At 41.3% G+C, this 25,357-nt stretch overlaps 1 protein-coding gene across 1 annotated transcript in view; it reads left to right on the forward strand.

Annotated features, from left to right (window-relative positions):
- LOC103738844 (sperm-associated antigen 17) overlaps positions 1–25,357 on the forward strand; it is a 155,046-nt gene that overhangs the window by 46,054 nt on the left and 83,635 nt on the right. The window contains exon 4 of the mRNA XM_029566386.1: positions 23,364–23,495. Within this exon, the coding sequence (XP_029422246.1) occupies positions 23,364–23,495 (132 nt within the window). The remainder of the gene's footprint in view (positions 1–23,363; positions 23,496–25,357) is intronic.

The following is a 25,357-nucleotide window of genomic DNA, read 5'->3' on the forward strand; positions in this document are numbered from 1 at the left end:
AAATGAGGCAGACAAAGCTAGCAGTGGGGCAATGATTCTTTCTACAGTGTATTTGAAATCAAGGTCTCCCATCAAGGTCTTAGGTTCCAAGTCATGTCTGCCTTCACTTTGTGGTAATGGCTACCTTTCCTCCCCCAATGGGCATGAGCTTCCATCCACACATGGGCTGAGGTTGGACTTCCTATCTGAAATGCCCTTTAAAAGACACACTAGGTCCTTACCAAAACAATAAGTAAGACGAATTTTAGAACCAAAATTGACCAGGAAAAATAAAGGGGCTTATCTCCTATCTGGTGACTTAATTTTCAATTTTTATGCAATAACGAGCTTGGATAACTAAAAACTATATAAAATGTTGCAACTTTATACCTGAAAATTAATTTTCCTCTCTTATAGTAAAAACTAAATTACTTTTTAGCAAGTATTTCTTTTTAATATTTTATTTATTTTATTTTATGCATATAAGTACATTGCCTGTGTGTATGTAAGTGTACTCATGTCATACAATGCCCATGGAGGTCAGAAGAGGGGGTCAGATCCCCTGGAACTGGAGTTATGGACAGTTGTTAGCCATCATGTAGATGCTGGGAACCAAACCCAGGTCCTCCGCAAGAGCATCCAGCACTCTTAACTGCTGAACCATCTCTCCAGCCCCTTAAGTATTTCTTAATGAAAATATTTCTATGGGTCTTACTATTGTTAACTGGGAAATTATCAAATTTGAGGGAAAAAAATTCTGAAAAGAACAGGTCAAGTGCTATTTAAGAAGTATCAGGCTGGAGCGATAGATTATCAGTTAAGAGCAGTTGCTGTCCTTCTAGATGACCTGAATTCAGTTCCCAGCACCCATATGTAGGGCAGCTCACAACTGCATGTAACTCCAGTTCCAGGGGAAATGATGCCTTCTGGTCTCCACAGGCACTAGCATGAGAGAGAGAGAGAGAGAGAGAGATATTAAGAAAAAGAAGGTATGTGATACAAATGTTCTGTCTTCAGATCCTCATTAATTCACTGCTTCTTTAAGATAGTTGGTTAGCATATTGGATTAGTATGTCCCGATGAATTAGTTCCATATTTTTTGGTTCCTATTTCATGGGTATGTGGACATATTTCTCAGATCTTCCCCCAATAAGCATTCATAGTAATTCATGAGTAAGAACACAGTTTTCGTCATAGCTCGGTCTGCTGCTGCTCTGTCTGGTCCAGATTCCTAGCGTGAAACTCATTTCTTAAACTGTGCTTCAAGTTAACAGTCTATGCAGTAAAATTGTAAGCTTTTATTTTGGGGGTGGCCCTTGTCAAAATGAAAAATGGAAAGCTCGTGTTTTGGAGATAGGAACAAATACTATGTGAAAACATTTAGGAGGTTTGAAGTTATTAAAATGGCAGCTCTCCTGGGACCAGAAACAACTGTATGTCATGGAAGAAATGAAGGAAAAGGGAGACAGGAAGCATTCTCTGGCCTTTTCAATTCTGCATTTTAAAACAAAACAAAAAAATTCTGGAAGAATTGGAAGGTGGCCAACCTAATGCCGTTATTTCATAGAGCTTAGGGACACACCAGGAAATTACAGGCCAGTTAGTTTAACTTCACTTGTAGGGAAAGTATTAAAAACTGCTGCAGGAGATCAAGTAAAAGGATGCTTAGAAAAGCACAGCTTGATGAAGGCGAGCCTGGCCAGTGCGGTTTTCGGAAAGGGAAGGTCATGTCTTAGGAACTTGTTGAAATTCTTTGAAGCTATTAATGCCAGTACCGTCTTCAAAGAACACAGTGGAGCCCAGAATCTGTGTATCTTTTCTGTCCCACATCAGCCCTTCAGGGATGCCTACGGAACATGGACCACGTACAGCCTCTGTGCTCAGAGCTCAAAAACCACTATGAAAATAGCAGAAAATAACCTCTGGTGGAAACATTTTTAGAGCTGGAACCAATTAATACAACTTGATATTTATAAATGTAAAATAATGAGACTTGGAACAAAATTTAGGAATATTGAGCTGTTACAAAGAAGTACTACTTTGGGCCTATAAAAACAACCTAGGAGTTATTGCATCAAAATCTGGGCTTTGGAGCCATGACTCATCCAAAGAATGGAAGAGGAGGAGAAAAATCAGCACTAGGAACCGTCACAGAGAAGAAGGGTATAAAGAATTGCAATCAAACGAACTTGTATCATGTTGAGGAAAAAAGAGCAGTCAAGTGTCAACTCGGGCCTCCATGTTCTGAAGAAGGCCTCATTCTCTCAGGGAAGAAAGTCAAGTTCAAGCTTATCAGTGAGGGGCAGAAGGTCAGGGCTCCATTACTTTAGGAATGAGCTCCTGGGGTGCAAATATGTTTGCCTCTCAGATGACAGACTGTAGCTCTGTTTTCAAAGGAAAAGCCCTACTCAAATAAAAGCATTTTACAAAAACCCCAGTTGCTCTCCAAATCCTTCCTATTCTGGATCACAGGCAACTGACCAAACCCCCAGGATGAGAGCCATCAGTCCAGGAGCAAGAGGTAGACTGGGAGGTGTGGTGCCCAGTGCACAAGGAGCTTGGGATTCAGCAGCATCAATCCCACCTTACACAGGGACCAGGTGGCTGGTCATGATGTTTGGAGAGTAGTCAAGACAGGAATCCAGTCAATATTTCCAAGACTTGGGTGTCGGTGGAGGACCAGCTACAAGGAAACATCAGCATTTGGCTAATAAAGTGTGGTGCCACAGCTGTCCTCCAGGTCATGACCTCTCTAACATTCTACACACTGCAGTCTACCCCTCACTATATGCCAAATGTGGCAAGAGTCAGGAAGACTATTTCATTTTATTCCTGTTATTAATTAAGACTCTGAATGAGGGGCTGGGACAATAGCTCAATGGATAAGAGCACTTAACTTCTTTCAGGTTCTGTTCCCAGCATCCATGTGGTGACTAACAACCATAACTCCAGTTCCAGGAGATCTGATGCCCTCTTCTGGCCTCTATGGACATTGCACTCATATGGTGCACTTAACATTCATCCAGGCAAAACACTCATACACACAAAATAAAAATAAATGAAAAAAATTTAAGACTGAATAATCTACATTTGTTGATATTGATAATAAGTTACTATTTATCATACATTTAGTTTGCTATGAGTTAGTTTTGTATAGTTTAATATACATTAGCTAAATCTGAATCCCCTTATTGGCCTGCCAGAACTTAACAAATTATAGAACTGCAGTTCCAATAGGTTGAATAACTTGTTGACTCTGAAGCCCCTAATCCTTCTACTCATTCACACACAGAGGAAAACAGTTTCTATCCTGGAAGTGGTTGTTGTGGTTCAACAATGTCTTAAATGAAAGTAACACTAGTTAATTAGAATTAAGGTTTAAATTTTTCAGTAGCTTTATGATATTTTATTAATTTCCTTTGACCTAAGGCAAATATGAAGAAAGAATGTCTACAGACAATAAAATCACATAGTAATTTTAGTCAGTATTTGAGTCACTTGATGAGCACCTTTTGCCCAAATATTCAGGTCAGTGGCTTTTTTTAACTTCTATTTGTTAAGGTTTGTATGGTTAGGGTGACTGGACCTTTTGTTGGAGGAAGAAGAGGCTAAAATGTGAAACAAAGAAGAAGTTTATATACACTGTATTCTGGTCACAGAAGCTATGGTCCAGAGGGGATCTAAACCTCTATCTCAGTTGGAAGCAGGTCTTGGTAAGAGTCTCCTGAATGGTTCTGGTGTTGAAAGTATGAAGGGCTCACAGACAGCAGCTAAGGCTTGGTACCCTGAGAGGCCAGGAAAGGCCATAGGTGAAAGTACAGCATCAGTTGTAGTGCAGACCCAGGATTGAAAGAGTCATGGAGTGAATCTGAGGCTTTGCACCCTAAGAGTCCAGAAGAGACCATTGAGAAAGGTGCAACTTCAGTTTCAGTGGAGACCCCAGCTTTTTGGAGATGCCAGGATCATGGGATGACCACCAAGCATAGCAGCAAGTGTGGAATGGAGTTACCTGGGTCTTTGAGATGAGCTGTGTGTGCTGCGGATGGCAGAGTCAGAGAAGTGGAGCTGCCCAAACCCTTTGGAGCCCAGAAGATCATGAGTGAATCCTAGATGTCCAGGCTTGAGCTACTTTGCTGGACTTTGGTTTTGCTTAGGTGTGTCCAATTCTTCACTTTTGAAATAAGACAATATTTGTTTTGGATTTTATAGGAGGCCATAGTTAAGAGACTTTTAAAAGAGACTGTGGACTTTTACGTGTTCAGATTTTTTAAAGACAATGGACTTACTTTTAAGGTTGTACTGTCTTATGTTGTGATATTAATGTTAACATCATACCTTGGGGATAAGAAATGGAAAGGTTGTGGTTTAATAGTGATGTGTTTGTGTGTCAAGTTGACAAGGGGTCAATTGTGCTGGATAGTTTTAGTTGTCAACTTGATACACCTGGGAGAAGGGGGGTCTCAACTGGGAAATTTCCTCCATTGGACCTGCCTGTGGCCATGTCTGTGGGGCATTTTCTTGATGGCTGAGTGATATGGGAAGACCCAACCCACTCTGGGTGATGCTACCCCTGACAGATTATTCTGTATTATATAAGAAAGACAGTAAGAAACATTCCTCCATGTCCTTTGCTTCAGCTCCTGCCTCTAGTTCCTGCCCTGAGTTCCAAACGGGCTCCCTAAGAGATGAACTGCGACCCAGGAGCTATAAATCAAATAAACCCTTTCCTCCCCAAGTTGGCATTGGTCAGAGTCTTTTGTCACAGTAATGGGTAAACAAACTAGAACAACATTCAATTCAGTTAAAAGCAGGAAAGCAGAGGGATCTGTCTAAAGTACTAAACCACCTGAGTGCTAGAGCCACCATTCTAGCTTGGTGAGACCTAGAACCAGCGGTTACATGCACTGATCATGTCAGACTGCCTGGGGTTAGCCCTGTCTCCACTGCTTGTCAGATGTCATCTTAGACTGTTCCTGAAGTTTCTCTTTGTAAATTCAGCATATTGTAATGCTCAGTCTTCCATATGAAGTATGTACCAGAATTTCCTTCCTTTGGGGGTAGAATTGTTCCATGGTTTGTTTATTCTGCACTTTGTTGTCCATTCAGCTGTAAATGATGGACATAGGGTGTTCCTGCCTCTCAGTCTCTGTGGACAGTGTTGTTATAAACATAGGTGAACCAACTATGAGCGGATAAGTTAATAGCTGATTAAAGGAGAATAAAGGATATTTGTACTATCTCACTATTCTATTTTTTTGGCAATGCTGATAAATGATGGAATCTTTAAGACACAAGTTCTAATGGGAAATGATGACTTTAAGCAAGAATGAAGCTTTTTCCTCAAAAGGAGTCATTTTTTACTTTCCAGGGAAGCCATTCAAAAGCAGGTTATTTCAAAAGCATTATTTATCTCACCTCTCTTTCCCCCAGTATAAGCCTTCCTCTCCCTCCCCAGTTAAAGTGCCCCCACTTTTCCTATTTCCCCCTTGATAATACCTGTCTCTTAGTATCCCTTTCTTTCAAGCTCCTTCTTCTCCTTTACTCCCATGGTTCCTTTTCATTTTCCTGAAGTTACATCAGGATATGTACTCATATCTAATATTTGGAGCTAAGATCCACAAATGAGAGAGAACAGATGTTGCTTGTGTTTGAGACTTTGTTACTTCACTTAGTATAACAGTTTCTAGTACCATTCATTTACCTGCAAATTTCATGATTTCATTTTTCTTTACTGCTGAATAAACTCCATTGTGTGAATGAACCACATTTTCATTATCCATTTGTCAGTTGAAGGACATTGGGGTTGTTCCCATTTCTTAGCTTTTGTGAAAAGAGCAGCAACAAACATGGATGCACGAGTATCTCTACAGTAGGATTAAACCTTTGGATATGCCAAGGAGTGGTATAACTGATCATATAGTAGATTTATTTTTAGTTTTTATAAGTTCTTCATACTGATTTCCATTGTGGTTGTGCCAGTTTGCAATCCCACCAGCAGTGGATGAGTGCTCCCCTTTCCCCACATCCTCTCCAACATTTGGTATCATTTGTTCTCTTGATCTTAGCCAGTAGGGTTAGATGAAATTTTAAAGCAGTTTTGATTTGCATTTCCTTAATCACTAAGGATGTTGAACACCATTTAATGTGCTTGTTAGCCATTTTTCTTTCATGAGTTCTCTGTTCAGATCCAGAGCCCATTTTTTAATTGGGTTATTTGATTACTTGATTCTTTGTTTTTTGAGTTCTTTGTATAGTCTGGCTACTCTGTCGGGTATGTAGCTGGTGAATATTGTCTCACACTCTGTGGGCTTCTTCACTCAATTGGTTGTTTCCTTTGCTATACAGAAGATTTTTAGTTTAATTAAGTCCCACTTGTCAATTGTTAACCTTAATTCCTGAGCAATTGATATTCGATTTAGAAAGTTCTTCCCAGGGGCTGGGAGATGGCTCAGCTGTTAAGAGTACTGGCTATTCTTGCAGAAGACCTGAATTCAAATCCCAACACCCACATGATGACTAACAATCATCTGTAATTCCAGTTCCATGGGATCTGCCACCCTCATCAGTCCTCCATGGACACTGCACAGCACAGGTGCACTTACACACATGTGGGCATAACACTTATACACATAAAAATAAAAATCAATCAATCAAAAAAACAAACAAAAAAAGGAAAGCCCTTTCCTGCACCTGTATCTTGTAGGGTACTGCCTATGTTTTCTTCTAATAGTTTCAGAGTTTCAGGTTTCATTTTGAGGTCTTTGATCCATTTGGAGTTGACTTTTGTGCAGGGTGAAAGATAAGGGTCTAGTTTTACTCTTCAACATATACAGATTCAGTTTTGTCAGCACCATTTGTTGAAGGTGCTGCCTTTCCTCCAGTGTGTGTTCTTGTCATCCCTGTCAAATATCAGGTGGCTAAAATGCATATACTCATGTTTGTGTTTTCTAAAAACTTAATTTAGCAGTACTTTTCTGGGTACCAAGAGTTTCCATCCTTTCCATCTTTATTTGTGGCATGTTTTGTACAATGTTTTTTAAACTGATGGTGATAATCCAGTTGTTAGCAATTGGGTGTGGGCATATGTATAATTGTGGGGAGGGAGGAGTGTTACAAATATAGATCACCAAAGTTTGAAAAGACACTGCCCTGGAATCTCGTGTCCCCTTCTGTGCCATCGTCCTTTTCCGTTCTCTCTGTCTCACTAGACTTCAGACTGGAGAAGATAAGTGTTCATCTAGTCATTCCTCAAGCAACACACACATGACATTCCTGTCGTGTGCAAGGTAAAACAGACAAAATTGAGGTATACATAGTCTCTGCCCTCATGAGCTCATGCTTAATAATTGTGCAAACAGCGCGTTTATCTTCTGTCATTTCATAACATTTTAATACCTTGTAGGAAGTCTGGTGTAAAGGCTACATGATTTAACCCTGGCTATAATTGAGTCTGTTCTTCATTGAGCCTTGTAGCTGACCTCATTACTGCTCACAACTTTCAGCCAAAAGGGTAATGGTCCCCAGACAGGCATGTTGGAATGAGGAGGGAAAGGGGTAGAACACGTACCAAAACAGTCAAAGACGCAACAAAGGTATAGAAGTCCCTGTTTCCTTTGACAGAGAAAATGCACAGCTGGACCTGAAGTATGGTAGCAATTTTCCCACTGCTACATATTTTCAGTGTGACCTCTAGTCCTGAAACTCCCTCTCTTTCCTCAGTCTTTAGTTGCAAGGAAAGGAAGAAGAAATACCAAGCCAAATATGGATACAAATTGGAAAGATTGACTGTTAGATGCAAATACATTTTTATTTATTGAAAAGGTACTGTTGGGCCGGCAGGATGACTCAGAAGGTAAGGATACTTGTTGCCAAACCTGATGGTCTGAGTTCAATCCCTGGGACCCACATAGTAGAAGAAGAGAACCAATTTTCACAAGCTGTTCTCTCTCTAACCACCACAAAACATGTGCTATGGCATGCATGTGCCCATATACACACACTCTAGTAAGTGTAAAACAGAAAGCACTGTGACTATTATTAGAGCACTGAATCAACATTAATTTGCATGCATTTCAGGCAGATATATGCTTAAATCCATTCATTCTTCCATTTCACAAATCTATAAATATCCATAGAAATATTCTCAAACCTTACTAGTAGCATTGTAATATAAAGGAAGAGAATGTTATTGCTATGCTTCACAAAATATGTAAATATAAAAATATAATTATAAACAGCACTTTGAAAAATAAGAAGGCAATTCCATAAAAAAAAACTATGCATAAAAGGTGAAATTGTTCAATAGCTCCTTTCTTTAAAGTTCATATTTCAGGGCCAGGCGTGGTGGGTCACGCCTTTAATCCCAGCACTCGGGAGGCAGAGGCAGGCAGATCTCTGTGAGTTCAAGGCCAGCCTGGTCTACATAGTGAGTTCCAGGACAGCTGGGGCTACAGGGAGACCCTGTATCAAGAAGATCAAAAAAAAATTTTTTTTTTAAGTTCATATTTCAGTTTCACTCTCATTTGAATAAGGGTTTGTGCTGTTTGGAATCTACCAAACTCTGATGGTGAGTTGGCCTGCATACAGTAGGCCCAGGGAACCCACAGAGCCCTGTGCTGCTTATCAGGACCCATATGTTCGACTTTATCACACAACATGAAAAGGTCAGGATCCACCTGGGATGATTCACTCTTATCAAGAAGTCTTTTGTTAGAGCACACTTTTTATTAGAAACATCTACTTACTTGAGCTATCCCAAAGTCTTATTATGATCTTTTCATTCATCTCTAGAGCTGCAAAGAGCAGAGCAGGGAGCATGCGACACAGGCGCACCCCTGAGTCCTCGTTCCTTCGTAGAAGCTAAACTTGCATTGCATGCTCAAAGGTTCGTTTTGGAATGTCGTGGGCATGGGGAACTGGGGGGAGATTCTCTTTGGATTTGGTGCAAGGGGCTAATATATTACTTTTGTAACTAATAAAATTTCAGGGACTGACAGCAAATTTCTGATTTGCTTTTCCTCCAGTAAAATGTCTGCTTTGAATTATGCAGAAAGGATTCTTCTTCTTGCCAACTTATTTCAATTTCCCACCCAAAGCCATCCACAGAACATCGTCAGGGGCTTCCTAGGTGGTTCGTGTCAGGATTCCTCAAACATTGGCAGAACACACACACACACACACACACACACACACACACCTTCTTTGGATCACGGAAAGGGAAATAAATACATGGTAAGGTTTGTGGTTGGTGCTTCCCCTTTCTGAAAGCAAAGACAAGTATTAGTCATCAGATGGGAAAAAGTCTCAGTCTCACCCTGGGCCAGCATCCCATTTTATGAATGCAGGCCCGCCCTGCATGTAGGTGGAGAGGCCATTGCGTGTGATGTGATTTAAGAGGTGCTGGAAATCCTGCCTGTCCAAAAATAGCCCCATACCCGCCTCTTGAGTTCAAGCACACTGTCCATAAAACCCTGGTCTAAATGAAATGAATCTGCTATTTTGGAATGTTAGCCCATTATATCCATTACACTTTCAGCATGTATTTATTTCTCAGGGGTAAAAGCAGAGTCTTGAGGGGATGTGCATGTGTCCAGGAAATGCGGGAATAGTTAGCAATACTGAGGGTTAAGCTAATGCTACAAGTCAACAGGAGCAGTGTCAGCACAGCCCTGCAGGAGTTTGGTAAACCTCAACTTCTTCTACGTTCATTCAGTCTTTTTTGAATCAGTGTGATCTGGCCAAATCAGCAATGTTCTTTGATGGGACCATCAAGAATACAACTCATAACTGAAATTTCTTACAGTACAAATTACAATCTCATACATTTAGATTTTGATTCTCCAGTATCAATATTCTGAAACAGAGGCAGAGAGTCTGGAAGGAGCCCCGCTTCTGCACAGTCTGCAGCTGCAGCTGACAACGGCAGAGCTTCTGGCTAGACCTTGACCCCAACACAGGGCTCACTCTGACACTTGAAGTCCTCCAGAATACGGGCAAGAAGTTGGCAGTTAACTTTAACCTGCTTAAAACCATTCATCTAGGCATGTCCAGCATGCCACCTGTACACTGCAAGAGTCACTGGATAACCATGGGTGTAGCCCAATGTGTTTGTAGATGATTGTATCAGGCTGCAACGTCGACAGGCTGGACAGCCCTGGAAGGAGCGAGTTGCCGGAACTCCTCTCTCTGGTGGTACCTGCAAGTGTTTCCCTTTGCCTTAAAATTCCTTAAGGCACAGTGCCAAGCACAGGCCGCCGCTTGTGTAGACGGCCTCAGAAATGTGGGTAAGGCTTTACTAGTCGTTCACATTATCCCCCAAGGGGAAAAAAAAAATCCCACATGTGGCATACTGATCACTTAACAAGAATTATAAAATATATAAAATATAACAGTAAACCAAAATAGGTGGTGAAAAGAAAACTGTAAATTGACAGAACTCAACTTTGAACACTCTCTAAAAGCACTTGGGACTTGGAAGGTAGAAAAGAAGCCTTAAAATGGGCTAATTGATAGAGTACCATTTCTCCCCGTTTCACCATCAGGTATTATGAAGTGCCTGTGAGGTCTAGGGAGCCTCTCAGAACAGGCCTGCTTTGCTCCACAGCTGGGTACATCACCTCTCTCATCATACTGATGGACCCTGGTTTTGTAGGACTTCAATTCAGCCCCTCAGAGCTTTGACACAGTGAGCACCTCCCCTGACACAGTCACTTACTGGACTAGAGAAGTCTCATTGCCTGCTTTCCCAGCCTTCCCACAAGGCTGGATGTCAGCCCCACATGTCACATGGTGTCCTTTGCAAGGCACAGGTTGCTGAAAGTCTTGAGAGATTTGTATGCTACTTTTATTTGGCGCGTATTTTACTCATCATTTACCATATGTCAATCACGAAGCTAATTCCAGTCTTCAAGCTGGTTTTAATCTAATGAAAAACAAGTAGAAATGAGGAACACACAGAGCAACGTCTGTGTCTTCATTGACTTTTAGCAGAAAGGTTAAAGAAGAGGCTTGAAAGTGACCTGGGAGACTTAGGAAGTAATATCAATGCATGCATGCAGAAAGAAATTCTCAGCAAAGGAAAAGGTAGAGGATGCAAGGAATTCCAAATAGAGGGGTTTCCTGGTTTCTAAGGAGCGCAAAGCACAGCAGGGGACACTCAACACGTGGGTCCAGGCCAGGTCATAAAGCGTCCTACTGTGCCCACCCTGCAATCTGAGGTTTATTTAACAGGACTGGGGAGCATTGCAGAACTCTGAGCAGGGGAGGACCAGGACCAGGGTAGAGACACTGGGATGGGAGTGCAGGAATTCTGCGGGAGGATGAAAGGGTTGTACTGTCCAAAGCAGTTAAATGCATGAGGTATTTAGGTTGCACATATGAGTTGTAAGCTGTTTTATTATAATTGCAATACTGTAATACATGTAAGTTATAGAAAATTTGGAAAATATGGAAAAAAACATAACCCATGTAGTAAGGAGGTACTTGAGAAATATCTAAAAACTATCTGTAGAGTATTGTACCACTTGAAGTTATATGCTCTTTCCACATATTATGATGTAACATTTTCTAAATCCATATATAGGGTATATATAACAGGAGGGATCTTTATATTCAATAATGTATTTAACTTCTCTCTTTTCCTAAATTTAGACTGTTTACTAATAGTTATAATTGTTTCCTTATGAAAATTTTTATGAACTGAAATTACTGGGTCAAAATATATATAAATCTTTTCAAAACTCTTGACACATATTGTCAAAATTCATCAGAGGCAATTTGGGCCAATTCACATTCTTTCTAACAGTTCCAATTTAACCACGCCCTCTTCAACATTGAATTTTTAATCTTAGTCAATTTGATAAGCAAAAATCTTAAGATTGGCTATTTAATCATATTTTTATTGGCCATGTTTTGTGAGTATGGAATTCATTAGAGCGAAATGATTACATAATTTTGTTTTCAGACTCTTGAAGATAATGGGCGGGACCCTCTAACTGTTGAAACTCAGGATGGGGACCATTTGCCTTAAGTAATTTCAAAACAGATTTTTAGGTGCTAGGAGGGATATGAAAAGAATATACAGTGCCTACACAAGCTCCGAGCATATTTCAGGAGAAGGAGATCTGCAGAGCTCCTAAAGGCTCAGCTGCAATAGAGGACTAGGGAGACATGTAAGCGAGGCCTGCAGCCTTGCGGCCAGGAAGAGACGGCAATCTCAGGAGCTCAGGCCTGGGAGTCAGAGAAGGTGGCGTGATCTTTGGTGAAAGCCTTTCCCATTTCTATCTTCTTACCTGCTTCTGCCCTTGGCTCTGAAGCCGTGTTCTATAAACTCATCTGAAGACCCACTGAAAATGCTGATCCCAGCCTCAGTCCCAATAACAGACACCACCTGATAGCTCTGTCAGGCAATGCTTCTACTGTCTCCAGCTATGACCATTGATGCCTTTTCTCTCCCAACAGCCTCTATAGCATCTTCCAGCACCATGAAAGCTGGCCAGCAAAGAGGAATCTTCCAACTCACTTCCAGCTTGATTTCTCACAGTGGGCAGTCTTAAGCAACAGGGTCTTATCAACTAGTTCTGATGGGCTACCAAGAGGAATGACAAGAGCCTGTTTTGTTTTGATGGTCAGACTGTCCCTCCCCCCATCTCCATCAGTAGTCAGTAGTTCAGTAGGGAAGCATAGGGCCCCATAAGCCCCTCTATAATCTGCAATTGACTGTTGATAGGCCCAATCATATGTAGGTCCATTGCAGGCAGCCATAGCTGCTATGAGGTCGTGACTTCATTGATCCTGCCATGCCCAGAAAGCAGCATTCCACAGCCCTTTTCCCTATTTTCCAGCTCTTACATTCTGTCTGCTCCCTCTTCCGCAGTATCCCCTGAGCCTCAGAGTGGGAGGCATCAAAATGTCCTGTTTAGGACTGAGCACTCAACTGTCACATCCTCAACACCTTGAGCAGCCATGCATCTCCTCATTTACCACCATTCATTGAAAAGACGGGCTTTGCTACTAAGGCTGGGAAGAGCATCTATCTGTGGTTGTAAACAAAAATATTTAGAAGGCAGCTCCGTGCCCTGACAATTTAGCTAAACAACAGTATTAAGTCACTGTGTTCAGTTGTGTGCCCACTGAGGAGCCCACTATCTAATAGATAGTTCCAAACTCATGGTTACACAGATGATCCTGGTAAAGTAAGTCTCATTTGAAAAAAAAAAAAAAAAAAAAGGAGTCTGGGAGGCGGCTCAGTGGTTAAGAGCACAGAGCACTTATTGATCTTCCAGAAGATTCAGGTTGGTTCCGGTTCCCAGCACCCACATTAGGAAGCTCACAATTGCCTTTAACTACAAATCTAAGAGCTCTGACACCCTCTTCCTCTTCTGGCCTCCTTGGGCACCTGCATGTACATGGTGCACATAAACTCACATAGCCACATGCACATTAATATAAATTTAAATAAATATTGTATGTGTGTGTGTCATGTCAGTTTAATCATGTGTTCATAATATGCACCTAAGGAAAACCCCTTAATTTAGCATTCTTCTATATACAGTCATATTACTTTTGTGTACCTTTACACATTTTATATACATACAAAAACATGCCCTAATAAGTAGAGAGTTTTGCTATTTCCAGTTTTTTATTTGATTTATTTATTTTTATTTTATGTATGTTAATATTTGCCTACATGTATGCACATGCCCTGTGTATGTTGCTCTTAAAGGCCAGAAGAGGGCATTGGATCCTCTGGAACTGGAGTTACAGGTGGGTGTTACCCACCATGTTGGTGCTGGGAACTGAACAGGGTCCTCTGCAAGAGCACCAAGTGCCCTTAATCACTGAACTGCCTCTCTAGCCCTGCTTTTTCCTTCTTTATGTTGGAATAATAAGCTGGTAATAAGTTCAACAAATGTTTCTCAAGCAGGCCTGTGCTTTTTGACATGAACTGTACCTGTTAGATGTTCAAAATACATATCTCTCAGGGGGAATTCATTACCTTTCAAATTATACATGTCTGTTAAGGCAAAGATTGGTTCTACCTTCCACATATTTGTTATTGCTGCTTCTGAAACTTCCTTACAGCCCCAAAGAGGTCTTAATCCCTGTCAAATGTTATTAAGTTACTAACTTTTATGTAGTCTTGAAAGGGGCTGTTTATTTAGTTTCAGTGACTCCTTGTTACTGCCAAATATTATTTCATTTCAGCACAGATGTAAGGGGTCCAATGACTGGAATTATTTTACAGTTCTGACATTGTGGAGATGGATACCAGTTTAATTATGGACAGCTGAAAATGATCTGGGTGTCACCTGCTCTGGGTATTTATCATCATTATGAGCTTCTCACCAGGCTTCGCCTGGAGCACTTTCATAAAGTCCCATTTGTGTTGGACAGACATTATGATCTATATGGAACCTACATCGTCTGTCACCTTTGAATTTATGTATAGACAATTTCATATTGCTTGATTATTTTCTTTTCCTCTTCTCGGAGTGAGAAAATGTGTTTCAGTCATTGGTGTGTGTTTCCTTTCCTCTCTCTTGCTGTCTCTATTGCCTCCTCCCACTGCTGTCTTTATCCCTCCAGCTGCTTTTCAAATTATGCCTCATTGGAAATTATTCATTACTTTAAGAATGTGAATTGAATAGGCGAAACACACAGGAGCAGGCAATGCAGAGGCCGAAAAATAGTTGGTACTTAATAAATGCAGGAGGAATAGCGCGGGGGGGGTGCAGAGAGAACCAGAAAGTCGGCCAAGGGGCTACGGAACACACTCCCACACTCCGTGGAATTCTTCCATCTTGCCTTCTAGAAGTAATTAAGAATAGCAAGATGTCTGCTTCTGACATCCTCTGCAGTGTGCACTGCCCTGTAACTGCATCAATTTTTCCACCTTCTCTTTTTAGCTCTGCCTTTCTGGAAATTGATCTTGATTTTCCCCTGCCTGGTTTGATAAAAGGCTGAATGAATGTTCCCGCCAGGCTGCTGCCAGCTGGTAACAAGCCGCACCTACGCAGCTCCTCAGTCTTCCTCTCCTGGCCTGAGCGGAAACGCTTTCAGGAATCCCTGTTCCACGCTAAATGTTTGGATACCACTGAGAGCTAATTCATTTAGGCGTTACCATGCACATATCACTCATCCTCCTTAGTCTTTACCTGGGTTACCTCATTTAAACCTTAGTGTAGTGTTATTAGCTCGGCATTATTTTTTTTAAGACAGGCCTTACTAATTAACCTTGGCCTAAGTAGACCAGGCTGGCCTTGAACTCACAGAGAGCCACCTGCCTCTGCCTCCCGAGTGCTGGAATTAAAGGTCTGCACAACCATGCCCAGTGACATCAGCACTATTTATTCCCTCTCTGTTCTCAATAAGGGGCAGTTTTGTCCTGCACATAATATTTTGCAGTATCTGGAGATATTGTCACAACTAGGTAGAAGCCATGGACACATGAAGCATCCTTTGACACACAGGAAAACCTTCCACAACAAGGAATTACCTGGCTCAAAATATCAATACTGCTATTGGTGAGAAGCCTGAATATAGATTTTAAAAGAAAGAGGAATGAAGGAAGGAGGGAAGGGAAACAGGTAGTGGAGCCTGTACCTGTTGTGGTAGGGGAGGCAAAGCTGAGTTAAGCATTAATGTTGTCCTTTCCTCACTGTATTTCAGGATCATTGTATGTTTAAAAGTATCTGCGAGGGGCTTAAGACAGAAGGCAGTAATGCAAACAGGACTGAAATCTAGATCTTTTGTCTTCTAATAACAAGATCCCTCTAACTCAAGCCATACCCCTCAGACCCCTTTAATTTTTAGATTAAGGAAGAGAGGGACAGAGGGAGGGAAGGAGGGAGGGAGGGAGGGAGGGAGGGAAGGAAATGGAAAAGGTTGGGGCTCTAAGGGGTTAAGCAAATTGTCCAAAGCTACACGGTGATATTTGGAAAGACTGCAGTGTAGATGCAGCGTGCACCTCTGGGTCACTTGCAGGGTAGTAGTGAAATGGCTTCGGAAACAGGCTGATCATGCTCTATACCAAAGTAGCCACAGCTCCCAGCAGGAGCCTTTCTCTGGTGAGGCTGTCCCAACATAAGTGTCCTTTTCACTTATTTGCAGGTCACCCGCTCTTCTATACATTTCCTTAAATATATTAAAAGAAGCCGAAGGAAGACAATCTTTGACTCCAAACACTGACATTTTTGTACACATAGACACACATATACTGGGCAAATAGTTCCTCTGATTTTAAAGCATTTAGCAGATGTAAAACAAATATAAAGCAAATTACTAAAGTAAATAATCACACTACCTCCATAGGTAGACTGAAGATAGGACACAGAGTTGCACAGTTTACAATGCTGAATAAATTATAGAGATTAATCTGATAAATTCTTAACTGAGATATAGCACCTTGTTTTCTGAAGATAAATCAAAGGCAAATTGTCATCTGTGTTCATTTTAAAACCGCCAGTTGAAAATGTTAGTGTTCTCTTTATTACTTTATCAACAGGCATTGGTGAAATACAGGTTTGGAAGATATCTATAAATATTGAGCATATTTTAGAACTTTAATTATCCCCCAAAGTAGTTTGCACAGCAACACACATTTTTTGTGCACACATATGTACATGAAGACAAATATACTCAGGTGCACACAGCATAGGCCTCCACAAGTTGCATGGCTGCATGGACACACAGGTCCCAGATCTTACACTCCCAGTACTTGTTTCTGCCCTTTCTCCTCTTCCTCAGTCTCTGTCGCACCCTTGTCTGTACCCACCCACACTCCCCAGTAGTTTGCTCCTTGGACTAGTCAGAGGAGAATTTGCATGTCCTGTCTTGAACCTTTCCCCTGAAAGGATCCAGGTCATGGGTACAAAAGCAGCTCCAAGCAGGGCATAGTAGGTGTTCCAAGAACCACAAATACTACTGTTGGCTCCATTTTCCCAGCCAGCCTTGAGTATGGATGATTTTGAGTTTGAGGGAAGAGCTACCTCCTGCTCTCATCCTGTGTGGCCATGTCTAACACTGCTTGAAAAGCTTTCATCTCATTCTGTACTGAAGCATATAATCTCGAAATACAGCTAATCGCTGGTACAAATAAATTTCATTAAAAATTAGTTATCAACTTAAATCTCACTTACTTTCCTAGCAGCAAAGTCTTAGAATACAAAGGGTACCAGAGAGCCAGGAAGGCAAGAGACCTCTCATAGGAAAGAAAAGTAGCAGGAAAACAAAACAAAAAACGGAAGCAAACTGATACCCTTCTAATTTTGCCCCACTCCAGTCTTGTGTGTCTTCTTACAAAGGCAAATTGTAAATATCTGGAAACAAGTATCTTAGCCTAGAAGTCACAGATTTTTCAATACCACACCCCTTTAGCCCACTGTGAACCTGAGCACTCACTGGTGCTGTCTGCATTTGCTGAGGGTGGGGCTGAACAAGTTGGCTTTTGTGGATGTAAAGTCAAAAGAGTAAAGATATTACATAAGCACAATTTTAAATGAGATAACCCTTTCCCAGCTTTTTGTGTCATGAACCCACCCACAAATATGTGACTACTTGCTTTCTCATTTTAACCAATTAAAAAAACAAAATGAAAAACTCAATTCCTTTGCCTCACTAGAAATATTCAACCACTCAATACATGCCTGTAGACAGTGGCTATAATGTCATAGATCAGATCAAGATCCTTCCCAACATTACACCACCATCTCCCACAAAAAACTATCTGTATCAATATAGAGAAAGCTATAAAGTTAGAGAATGCCCAGTGTTGGTAAGGGTGGGGAGCAGACCCACCCATGAATGTTAATGGAAACAAAAATGCTACTAATAAAAATGCGCAGACACCAAATAGGAAAAAATAGCCTGGATGTCCATGGGGGGAACTAATTTAAAAAATGACCAAATGCACATACAAGAGAAGACTCTGCTGTCTATTAAAAATACACACATGAACAAAACACAGCATAGCAAGCTGTCCCAGTTATACCACTTTACAAAATAACATGTTTGTAAAAAACATTAACAGACATACATATATATGTTTACACAGGCACAGGGGATTATAGAAGGCTATGCATGAATTGGTTCACAGCAATTATGTCTAGAAAAAACCATAGTGGAAGGGACTGGGAAACATTTATTTTCATTGTGAAGACATTTTTACCATGGCAAAGGATAGTGAGACTCTCTTTTGAATCAATCATATATTAAGGAAATGAGCTATCAAAAAATACAATATCAAAATATACGTATGTACATTAGATCCTCTCTGTGTCCAAAGCCTGTTTATAGCCCTGTGCTAGTCTGGGCCACATCAAACTCTAGTTATGGATTTTGCTCTTGCATGCTGGGGTATCCAACTAACCCTGAGTCATTATCCCAAAGAAAGGGGGTTAAATACAAAGTCATACTTTGTGACTTGCTAGTTACAGCAAAAATTCCATGAGTCCCAAGGAAAGCTCTCAGATGAATGGATTTTACCCAAGGTGGCTATTTGAGGTTCCTAAAGAAAATGGTGACCCCACACCATCTCTGTCCTGTCATCTGTCCCCACACAGACATCCCTTCTCCTCTTCCACCTCCTTGCTCCTGAATCTGCAAGAGGAATGCAGTCCAAAACTTTTGTGCATCCTCAGACCTCTGCTGGGATTGTGTGCAGCAAGTTATGGAATGAGAAACCTGTTTCACATGTTTCTGTATAAGAACACCAGGGAAGCAGGCAGAAAACCTTATGGGTTTTCTTATGGGTCCACCCACCCACCCAGCCAGGCAGCCAGCCAGCCAGCCAGCCACCCATCCATCCATTCATCCATCTAGTTCCCCTGGGAATGTGTGGACCAATTCTAAGGCAGATGCCTGTGCTTCCTATGTGGGGAGGTGCTGCAAAGAGGAGGAATCATTAGAAGGGAGGGCCAGTACACTCATGTCTGTGGGTGGGTCTACCTGATCCCCAGGCAAGGGAAGAATTTAACTCGTTTGGTTTATTTTTGTTGGATCAAAGCATTAGATGGCAAACATGACATAATTCTCTGTGCACAGTCAGTGATACAGAGGGAAATGTTTTTCTTTCTTACTGTGCTCAGAATCACAAAACTTCCTAACAGAAAGAGCATCCGCACTTCCAGTACAGACATCACACAATAAGCATGTCCTTCTGCCTTAGCTGATGTCCTTGACAATTTTCTCCTACATCCACCTTTCCTGGAATAGATTACATTTGATCATTCAACCTAGAATCTTCCCATGTGGGTAGATCCTTCCATCTGCAGCCCTAACCTGAGGAGGCCTCACCCTGTGACAATTTTCACCATCTTAATGAGTCCCATTTGCCTGTGTCATTTTTGTTGGGTTCATGACTCATGCCAAGTACATTTACTTGGTGTTTTTGGCCTGATGAGTGCCCAGATTCTAAGCCACTTAACTATTTCCTGCCTGGTTTGAGAAGATTAGTGTTGTCTCATTGCTGCCAGCATCCTGCTGCCATGTTCTGTCCTGTATCCAAAAACCCAGATTCCTTTTCAGCTTGCTGCCAAACACACACACTCACTCACATGAAGCATGCAGAAAGAGGGAAAGATAAAGGGAGAGAGAGACAGAGACAAAGGCACAGACAGGACAGACAGGAGACACAGACAGATACATAAACAAAGAGATATACACACCCAGATACATGCACACAACATTGATCTTAACTCCTGAACAAATAACCTCTACAATACTGGAAGGTGAGGGCTGGAGAGTGGCTCCACTGTTAAGAGCACTGGCTGCTCCTGCAGAGGACTCAGGTTCAATTCCCAGCACCCACATGGTGGCTAACAACTGTAACTCCAATTCCAGGGGAACTGAAGCCCTCTTCTGACCTCCATGGCCATTGCATGACACAGGTGCACTCACATACATTCAAGCAATATACTTATACACATAAAATAAAAATAATAAATGAAATACTTTTTTCAAAATACTGGAAGGTGAGAGACACTGAGAGACAGAGACAAAAGACACACACAGAAAGAGATACACCCACAAAGAGATTTACACATCTAGATTATACACTCAGATACATGGCACACATACTGATCCTAACTCCCAAACAAATAACCTTTACAATTCTGTAAGGTGTGTGTGTGTGTGTGTGTGTGTGTGTGTGTGAGAGAGAGAGTGAGAGAGAGAGGGAGAGACAGAGACAGAGACAGAGAGACAGAGACAAAGAGAGAGACAGAGAGACAGAGACAAAGAGAGAGACAGAGAGACAGAGACAGAGAGACAGATAAAGAGAGACAAAGAGAGAGACAGAGAGACAGAGACAGACAGATAAAGACAGAGAGAAAGAGACAGAGAGACAGAGACAGAGAGACAGAGACAGATAAAGACAGAGACAGAGAATAGAGTTACATACACAAAATGATATACATGTATATACCCAGATACCTGAACTCATATTGACCTTAACTCTTGAACAAATAATCTTTACAATACTGGAAGGAGAGAGAGAGAGAGAGAGAGAGAGAGAGAGAGAGAGAGAACACAGAGATACATGCACAAAGAGATATACCTATCCCAATACAAGCACATGCATTGACCTTAACTCCTAAACAAATAACTCACAATACCAGAAGGTGAAAGTTTGATTCTTTCCTTGATGCGCACAAGGCAAAGGGGGGGAAGCCGTTTTGAAATGTTTTGTAAGAAGGAACACTGCCTCTTAAATTATTTTTTTCAGTTTTTAATTCCCTCCCTTAAAGGCGTCCTGCACACGAAGGTCCTCTGAGGGTTTGTTTTTCATCAGAAACCAAAGTGCTGGCTACTGGCTGTACATTTGTGAATAACAGGGTGTGAAAAGAAAGAATTTTAATGGAAATTAACTTGTAAAGGTCGTTCTTTTCTGCCTCTCCTGGGGATGGCCCACATACCACAAAAAGTTTCGGTCTCAGATGTTGAGTTTGCTGTAGACTCTCATTAAGTATCTCAAGGACTCACATTCAAAAGAGCCATGTCTGGGGCTCAGGTCACTTCAGAGAAACCCCAGGGAGGACAAGTGTGCTCAGGCTCTGCTGTCACTGATGCTGCCTTCTGCCAGCATATCCTGTCGTGTTCTGAGTGGCCTCCATATGGATGACCAGGATTGGCCAGATGAAGGGGACTTTCACAGGGCTCCATCACCCTCCACTGCGCTCACTCTGTGCACATAGCTCGTGGGGTGTTAGGTGCCTGTGATATCAGTGATATTCCCCATCACATCTCCTCAGATCAGAGCAGGACATCACTGATATTTTGATGATGTGCCAGGTTTTTATTTGAAACCCAGAACTTTACAGTTTTCCAATACTCAAACTAACTTTTATGGCCTGCAAAATACTTTTCTCTGAGAATTTTGGTAACCCTCATGAACTGGAGACAAGGGACTAGAAGCACCTCCAGAGACATTCCATCTATCACCACAACACCAGCAGTCTTCACCCAAACCTCTCCGGATGGAGGCCGGTGAGCATCCCGTTTTCACAGGTCATCAGGACAGTGATTGCACTCGCACTCATGGGTAGCTCATCCCAGGACAGACTCCCTTCCACACCGTCATGATCTTTGCAGCACACACACACACACAAAAAAAAATGTTCCATGCCAGACTCTATGAGCTTTAAAACCCCAGATTTGAATATTCAGGGCCAGATGTCACAAAGCATCCTGATTGTCGGCACACTGTTCAGTTGTTATTGAAAAACTCCATTTCAAACCAGATATTGACATCCACCCTTGGGGTCGGACCCAGTCACACAGCTTTCATTTTACAGTAAGTTCTTGGTTGGCAATCCCCTTAGGATCCCTGACATCTTGGATCTGGCCATTGTTAAAGGGGAGGCTCTGCAGGTGTCCTGTTGGTGTTCCTGCTCCTTGAAATCACCACCAATCCTGTTTCTTTGTGTGAGCAGGACAGAACCACCAGGAAAAGCAAGCCCTGTGCTTCCTGGGAGCACTCACTTCAACTTACACACAAAACTTTAGGACATTAGTCCACTCCTTTGGTGTTTACAAAGGGAGGCTTTAAAGAAGTCCTGTCCCTGGCTTTCCCATTCTGCAGCGTAGACAGGAACACCGATGGTCCCTGTGAGGTCCAGTTACATTTTGGCACATGATGATCCACAGGGCCTTCTACAGTTTGGAGCAAAATATGTGCCTTCTTTTCTTTGAGCTAAATTTCCCTTGGCAAAGGGGAAAGTCAGAGGGACTGGACAGAGCGTGAAAAACCTGACCCAAGAAATAGTGCGAACCTTCAGACAAGACACAGGTCCAGAGAGGCCGTGCACACAGTCACTGTCGGAGATCCAGGGCCTGAAATTGACACCATATGCACTGGAGAGGTGATTGCTCCAAGCGGGCAGGGGGGAGGGAGAAGCCACATGTCAGAACATTTTACTAACACCTAATTCATCCTGAGGTTATAAATAAATATGATGCTCCCTTAAAAACAAAAGTTGAAAAATCTTTAACTAGATTACTTCTGTGACAATCCTTCAGGCAGAAGTGAACTTTATTAGGGAGACAACAGGAACAAAGAGAAACACATAACAACTTTTATGGTATATTTTACGTGATTTTATTTTTTTGCAGTAAATAAAGTGGTTATAGGGCTCCAAGGAAAAGGACCCAGATGTTAGAGAGTTGTGTGAAACTTAGGGGAAACAAGCTGTAAAAAACACAGTCATAAAATAGGCTGTCAGTGCCACACATCTGGACAATACAGCTGTATGTTCCTAGCGGCTGTCGTCACCCAAAGAAAACTCAATAACCTCATTTCACCCCAATTAGGCTGCATACCAACAGGATCAACATGAAGTTGCAAGACGGTGCAACAGTCGTAAGGCGCCTCTGTGTCAAGCAGCTTTTATCTTTCATTTGAATTTGGTCGCCAAGAAATAAAAGACTGCCAACATAGTCGTTTCCACTATTAAAAACCCTGATTTAATTTATAATGTCCTAATAAGTCAAAGTTTGACAGTTTGGACTACTGGCTAGGCCAAACAACAATAGACTTTCTGTAGCATGAAAGTGACCTGCCAGTCACTCCACATGGAGCCCTGCCTGTGTCTCCTCAGCACGTTTCTGGGAGTCTGAGTCTAGCACCATTGTGCAAAGTGCACGTGGCCTCATTGGAAAAGATGTTGATATTCAGATGACCCAATCTCAGTGGTGTTGGGACATTTCATATATATATATTTCATATATATATATATATATATATATATATATATATATATGGCAATGAGATGTCTCAGCATTAAGACAAGTGTTACAAACATCCAGCACCCTGTCATCTTTTCATCACTGATAAACTGTGCCAAAGGTTATAAAACATCACATTTCCTAATAATTGTGTTTCTTTATAGGTGTTATTGGCAGCAAAAACAATTATGGACAGTGGAGAGAAACTAACTTTACCACTGATAGGGAAACTCTTGAAATGTCAACTTCTCCAGGTTAAATTAAAGGACCAGCAGAGACGAGAGAACGAGAAGAAGGTATGTATGAGGTGTGGGTTGTTCCAGCCTGGCCAGCAGCACACACTGGGGAAGCATCTCCTCCTTCCTAGGTCACTGTGAAGTGTGACTGGGCAAAGCCAGGAGTCATCCCAACTCCTAGGGAAAGGTTATCCACAGATATGTTGGAGAAATTATGATAAGTACATAAAAAATATGCCACATATTTTTACATGTGAAAAGGGGCGATATTCAGAGCATGTGATTATGGTTGTTTTCATGGTAAAATCTTTATATAATTGTAGCTAAAAAGGAACTCAGAATTAGAAGTTAATATAGAAAATAAGGTGAGGGAGGACTTTCAAGTCAGGATCTAACTATGTAAATTACCTGATATTCAATAGGAGTGCTTATAAAAATAGTAAGCACATCTGTCCCATTGTGATAAAGTACCCATTTCAGCAGCCATCCATCATCTCTGTTTTCAAGTCATCTGTCTGATAAGTTTTCACATGTGGCTTTTCCGTTTAATTTGCCTATAGAAATCAATTGGTGTGCTTTTTTTTTAAATTCACATTTGCATCTGAAAAAATATTTTTAAATACTTTTAGCAAAGTGATGCCAGGTTCAAATCCATTTGCTATGATCATTACTTAGGATGAAAAATGCTTTTCTCATTTTTCAAATCATGCTGAAATATTTTTGTGATGCCAAATGCTTCTATGCATACATGTCTAACGTGTGTGTGTGTACATGTGTCTATGAAATAGACTTGCATGTGAGTCGTTTCTTTATGATCTTAGGTGGAAAAGTCAGAAAACAATTCATGGAAAAAAGAAAAAGATATTCCCATACTTTTCTTTATCTTTCCAAGATCCTCAACTCTAAGTATCCCATTTGAATTTAGCGTCTGATGGAATAGCTGTGATAATAATAACTATGATGATGATGTCACTTGGTACTTGCCACACAGGGCTTTGTGTTTTCCTAGGAGCTCCCCACATGGCATTTTATCGGGGTGACACACTGTACCCAGGAAAACTCTGTTCATAGAAAGTTGGAGTTACAGTTTTCCATCTACCTAAACTCTTCCCATGATATATAATAGATTTGTACCTTGGGAAACACTCTGAGAAGAATTAGAAGAAGAAATGGGAGAATTTGAAACTAGTATCACATCCCTTCTTGCCTGTTTAAATTCCAGAGTCATGTGGGAGTCTGAATTACAAAAGTAGTCTGGGAGGGAGGGAAAACCCTGCTCTGTCTGTGAACTGTGTTTGCCCATGGCATCAACAAACAGCATGATGAAGACTGACCCTCTACTCATTTGCCACCGGTTATAATTCAGTAATTGTTTACCACAGCAGTTGTGGATTTTAGAAAGCAAACTTTAAAAATATCCTAGTAGCTGAAGAGTTTTTTAAGCATAAAACTATATGAAAATATTCCTTTACTAGTCTTTTGATGACATTTCTTTGAATTGTGAATTAGATTTAGGTTGTTATGAGATTCTGAAGATATAGAAATAACCTTAATTTACTTGTTGAAAATTTGAGTGTCCTAAGGAACCAGCTTGAACTTGAGGTATTGAAGAAAAACATTAGATTCAGTAAAATCACTCTGAGCAATTAAGAATGAACAATTGCATAATCTAATGCAATGTCTTTATTACTTGGGGTTCCCAGGGTTCCAGCCCTGTGTATGTGAGTTAAAACCATCTGTGTAGGTGCTTAATAAATTGGTGAAAACTGATTGGAATGGCGTGCTCCCCAGAAAGTCCTCCTGGTAAAGGCAGGTGAAAGGAGTTGTTCGCAGGATGAGGTAATCTGTGTTCGTTTCAGCAACGCTGCCCAAGAGGTCACTTGGAGCAACTGAGGTTAATGCTTGTCAGCTAGAAGTTTGGC

The sequence above is a fragment of the Nannospalax galili genome, unplaced genomic scaffold (assembly GCF_000622305.1).
Source record: "Nannospalax galili isolate Female #2095 unplaced genomic scaffold, S.galili_v1.0 scaffold239, whole genome shotgun sequence".
NCBI lineage: Eukaryota > Metazoa > Chordata > Mammalia > Rodentia > Spalacidae > Nannospalax > Nannospalax galili.